A 5,356-nucleotide genomic window follows, 5' to 3' on the forward strand; every position below is an offset into this window, starting at 1 on the left:
TGCTATTGTCCATAGTATTATAAAAGGAAAGACATTCTACGAAGCTTTGTATTTCATTATTAATTTCTGCTGTATTCAGGTAACAACTTGATTACAAAAGAAAAGCAGGTACTAAAGCAGGTCTAGTCTCTTGCTCCTCGAAGGTGAACTGCACTGTGTTTCCCTGTCTGACAGATTCAGGCTGCTGCTATTAATTCCTGTAGAGTATTTATCAAATCTTTGGAGAGATATAGCAAATAAAATCAGAAAGCTACAGTAATTCAAACAGCAACAGTCAATTTTATGTAAGAATTTCTAATCCAAAACCATGTGCAACTTTACAGGTTTGAATGAACTTCACTACAGGAAGTAGTGAAAAGCCCTGAGAAATAAGCATAAATCATTATATATATGATGACAAAGATTATGCACTAAAAAAATCATGTCAAATAATTTTCAATACCTTTTAAAAGTCAGTCACAGATATATAGTCATAAGAACCAAAAGAAATTTATTTACAAAATTTCTTACTTGACTGGTGGTGTGAACCAACAAACCATCAACTAAGACCCCACTAATAGTCTTCAAGCCAGTTCACACAAGAGAACAACCACTGCAGTTTCTGATAATTAGGCCAGAAAGATGTCCTTCTGCATGTCCTTCCACTAAAAAAGGAGATATTAATACATTTGACCATAGGGACCTGTGCAAGTAGCAACATGGTACTTGCAGACTCACTTGAATCATAGCTTCTAGAGTGCTGTTCCCTGACTACCTCACATAGTTGTTTCACTACTTTTGTTGATTTCTTTGTAGGCTTCTTTCTCTTTTTCTTCTCTTTCGTTGGTCTTCTCTTTTTCTCCTCCTCTGTTGGCTCCTTTTTCTTCTTCTCCTCTGCTGTTGGCTCCTTTGTCTCCTCCATTGCTGGCTTCTTTCTCTTCATTGTCCTTAATACCAGTATAAACTGCTTTGTTATAACCTTCTCGATTCCGAGCAATTTCAATGGCAAAAAATTGTATCCTGGGTGCTGAAAGGTGAGTAGAATTGATTATTGTCCTAGTCCTAGTTAATTCTCTAAACCTAGTGGAAACTGACAAAGTTGAACTAACATACAAAGCATTCAAGTATAGCCATAAGATTCAGAGATGTGAAATTCTAATCCTATACTAAATGAAGCTGAAAATACTTATTATCTCCAGTTACTCAAGATACAGTAATATGATCTTTAAAGTTATAACAAAATGATTCCCAAACTATCCATGTCATTGATTCATCAGTAAAACCAGACTCCTCACTCTCCTTATTCAGAAACAATCCCAAAGGCAAGAAACTCACCAAAGATGGTGTTTTCTTCAGTATAGCTCTGTGAACAGTTCAGTCGCAGCAAAGTACCATAGTTGAAGTCTTCCACAATCCCATCGAACTTTAAGCAGAATGGCCTCCACTTCTATAAAGGCAAAAAAAATATCTTAGCTAAAAATGCAGGAGGCTGGTGAAGTCAGGCCATGAGAGGGGCTTCCGTTTCCCCAGTAAGGAAAATAACCACAGTGAAAGAGACTAGAATTGAGCTGATTGCTAGTTTCACTAGCTATGAGTTTCTGTGCTATCTTTGGCATCTTTAAGCTGGTATTTTCCAACATGAACAATATTTAAATCTGATAAAATACTTAAATCCTTGTCTAGAGAAGAGAATTAAATTATAATTTCTTAAGTATATTCTCTGTTTTAAGTGATTTGCTAGTTCAGCCCAAAATGGTTACTCATTCCCACTGAAGCACAAATAAGACAAAGAAGGCAGGAATTAGGCCCAAAGTCATAAAGTTAAATTTTAAGAAAGAAGTCCATTCAACAAAGGCAGTTTTCCAAAGATCAGTAACAGCCTGCTTAGAGTTAAAAGTTTTCATTCTTCATAAGCCAAGAGTCTACTCTCAAGGAAAACCATGTCTTAAGTATAAGCATTTTAGTGCTCTGTAAAAGTAGAAGATAATCATGTAAGCAATGCAAAACACAAGTTTTCCACAGCTTGTGATACGGTTTTAAATCCAGAGGACTCAAACACCTTTCTGTACTCTATTTGCCAACCTTCTATCTAAGCCTTCTGGTTAAACTACTCACATAAAAAAAAATTATTCCTTCTCCTCTGAAAGAGCTAGGTGTGTAGTGATAAAAGGTCCAAACCAAAGTGGAAAAAAAACTATATTCAGTGAACATGAAAAATCCATAAACCAGCAAAACATTCATTTAATAACATATTATTTATTAAACTACATAAAAGCCCTGCTTCTTAACATATCTGTCTTAAAACAACCCACTCCCAAGTCTAAAGGTATAAAAATGTATTCATGATCAATAATTGTTGATCAGATGCTAGGCAATATTTAAAAAAGAGGATTCTTACCTCTTTAGCTGATTCTGATTTGAGCTCTTCTGGATCCAGTATATCTATCCTGAGATTCTTAAAATTTTCCCGAAACTCAGAATAGATTTGGTCATCCACTTTGGTGAGTTTCAGGAACTGTGGGTCAACTGATGAAATCAGCTGCCAGAGAGTAAGACAACATACAGATGCTAGTCTCTAATTTGCTATACTTCGGTCCCTTCTTCCCCCAAAATTCCTCATGGTTCTCAGGGCAGGAGAGTTCTTTAGAATATATAGACAGCCTAGGTTTCAGATGAAATCATGACATAATTCTAAAGAGCCATAATATACTACAGTCCCTTCTACCAATTTAAACTACTTTGGTCCTAGTAATACCTGGCTATTACCCTCTGTGGGTTGTTTATTCAGTCAAGAAACATTTATTTAGTGCCTATTAGGGGCCAGAAAGGCTTCCCTGGTGGCTCAGTGGTAAAGAAGTTGACTGAAATGCAGAAGACCATGGTTTGATCCCTGGGCTGGAGGAGAGCATGGCAACCCACTCCAGTACTCTTGCCTGGAGAATTCCATCGACAGAGGAGCCTGGTGGGCTACAGCCCATGGGGTCACACAGAGTCAGACATTACTGAAGCGATTAAGCAGCAGCAGCAGCTGCAGCATGGGTCAGACATCCTTTTGCTGGTGAGCAACAGAACACTGGGCAAAGAAGCACAACTCCTCACTGTCAAAGCAAAATTCACTTTCATACCCCTGTTCTCTGTAGATAAGATTTTAGAGTAATAAAAATTATCTCCAAAATACAAGTATTTAACTTACTGAGAATGGTGCTTAGCAGAGCACTATACATTGAAATTACATATTTAATTCTGCTTCATAAAGAACATAGACAACTCACTTTGTAGTAGATTTCAGCATGCTGCATTGCTCTCATGGCCCAAGCCATTTCAATATCAGGCTGCAAAGGAGTGAAGAACGCCAGGTCAGAACTCACCTAATCTTGCTACTAAAGAACAAATTTAAAAAGTCTGTGGATGCCTAGTTAATGTTCAAGAGGGCTACCAAGTTTGGTGTTACTATCAAAGGTTAAAAACTAGACTAGTGAGTCTGGAAAATATAATAATCTTTTTGTCCTTATGACAACCAAAAGAAAACCTACACAGCCTAATAAACAAAATGAGTCACTGGCTGTCACCCCAGCAGTTAGTCCAAGTATAGAAGACTACATAAAGCAGCAGATAAATCATCTCAGGACTGAGTTAAATCATTTTAAAACTGAAATACCACATACACCACTAAGGACAAAGTAAGATAACAGAAGTGAGGTTACTCTTCACATTTAAGACTGTAGCATGTCATAACCCATCATTTGTGTTTATCAGATAGCCAATTCCCTATCCTACAATACTTAGAAATGAATCAATATCATGAAGCAGGCTAGATTATAAAAAGCCTTACAAAGCACCTGTTTCATCGGAATCTCTTACACCAAATAAACGAATTTATTTCATTGACTCCAGAGAAAAAAATTGCATTTTTACCTCCATGCCTTAGACCATGCCCTTTTCCTGACTGTCAATCCATGCCTTTGTCCATCTACACTTTGGAGATCCAGTTCCATAACCACTTCCTCAGCGGTCTTCCTCTACTGTCTGGGTCCTTAGGGTTTCTTCTTTGGCTAAACTCCTTCGGATCTTATACCCTGATCCGCCAATCTACCAGCATACATCACATTATTATTACAGCGTTATCATTATTTCCATGTCCGTGTGTCTTAACTCAAAATACATCATGGGCTTTCTCCTTAGGATCTAAACCAGACACCAGTGAACTTTACTGCACAATGGAACCACCCTGGGACCTTTAAAAAACTGATTCCTGACTCTCTCCCCGAGATATTGTGATTTAACTAGGATGGATTGCAACCTGAACATTGGGATATTTAAAAGATTCCCAAGTAACTCTAAAGTGCGGTACAGTTTGGGAACTACCCCTATTCGCATTAGGCCTGCGTTTGGGGACCGAAAAGATTAGAATTAATTGAAAGGCGCAGTTTCTGGCAGACACAGGAAGAGTCTACAGAAGATAATTGGGTAGGGGGTTACAATTTGGTGGTGAGCCCTACAGACTAACCCAGGATAGCTGGGTTAGTGGAAGCTGTGGGTGAGTCATACTCACATCGTTGCCATAAGACTCGGCTGGGAGAGAAAGAGCATGTGCCACTGACACCAGTTCTCCGGAAACCTAGGAAAGGAAAAAGAGATACGGAAGGAACGTTCGAGGTTCGACCCAGCTCGGCTTCCCCACTCACCCGACCACAGAGCAACGTCTCACCAACTCCTCAGTTCCACCGGTGGCCTCCATGTTGCAGCCCACAAGGCGTGGTCCCACTTCTCCGAAAATGACTTTTGCCGTACTCCTTCCTCGGCTTTCAGTTGGTTAAAAACGCAGGGCGGGCAAGAGCGACTTTCATCCGGCTGCGCCTGCGCCTGCGCCTGCGCCTGCACCACACCCTCCCTCGCCTAGAGGCGATACTGACAAGGCCCCTCCTCGCTCGCCCCGCTCAGGAACAAAGGTGTGGCTTAGATGGCTGCAGGAGCACTAGGAGGTGGTTCAAATGTAAATTTCGCATCCCCGCTGCACAGTCTTGCTGTTATTCAAATTTACATTCTCCATTTGTGCTTGCACACCTTTTATTTGGGGACATACACACTCCGCAACACCCCAATCAGCAACTAAGTTACAAACAAGCATGATACTAGGAATTGGAGTAGGTAGTATGTCAAGGAAGAATTATGCTGGTAAGATGCTAAATTCACAGCGAAGCTTTCGTTTTCTTCCACTGGGGTCTAACTCTCCCAAGAATTAGTCGCCTTGGATCATGGGCCTGTCATCCACCATGATTTGGGGAGAGCAGGGGGGCTTTGTATGCCGAATATTAGAGAGTTGAGACTCTACCCTAAAAACAATAAGCTACTGAAGGCCTTTAACTAGACCAGCCTC

General features: G+C 40.0%; 1 protein-coding gene across 2 annotated transcripts; it reads right to left on the reverse strand.

Moving 5' to 3' along the window:
• Window positions 1–376: 376 nt before the first annotated feature.
• On the reverse strand, window positions 377–4,766 carry PBDC1 (polysaccharide biosynthesis domain containing 1). 2 transcript variants are annotated; one of them, XM_068962871.1, is made up of 6 exons: window positions 4,688–4,766; window positions 4,532–4,597; window positions 3,252–3,311; window positions 2,378–2,518; window positions 1,315–1,426; window positions 631–1,006 (listed from the first exon to the last, which is right to left on the reverse strand). In XM_068962871.1, the coding sequence occupies exons 1-6, from the start codon at window positions 4,715–4,717 to the stop codon at window positions 756–758; spliced, it is 660 nt and encodes a 219-aa protein (XP_068818972.1). In that variant the 5' UTR covers window positions 4,718–4,766; the 3' UTR covers window positions 631–755. The 2 variants fall into 2 exon arrangements, with proteins under 2 accessions (XP_068818971.1, XP_068818972.1); XM_068962870.1 differs by lacking the exon at window positions 1,315–1,426 and having other exon boundaries at window positions 377–1,006.
• Window positions 4,767–5,356: the final 590 nt, after the last annotated feature.

The sequence above is a fragment of the Capricornis sumatraensis genome, chromosome X, assembly GCF_032405125.1.
Source record: "Capricornis sumatraensis isolate serow.1 chromosome X, serow.2, whole genome shotgun sequence".
Lineage (NCBI taxonomy): Eukaryota > Metazoa > Chordata > Mammalia > Artiodactyla > Bovidae > Capricornis > Capricornis sumatraensis.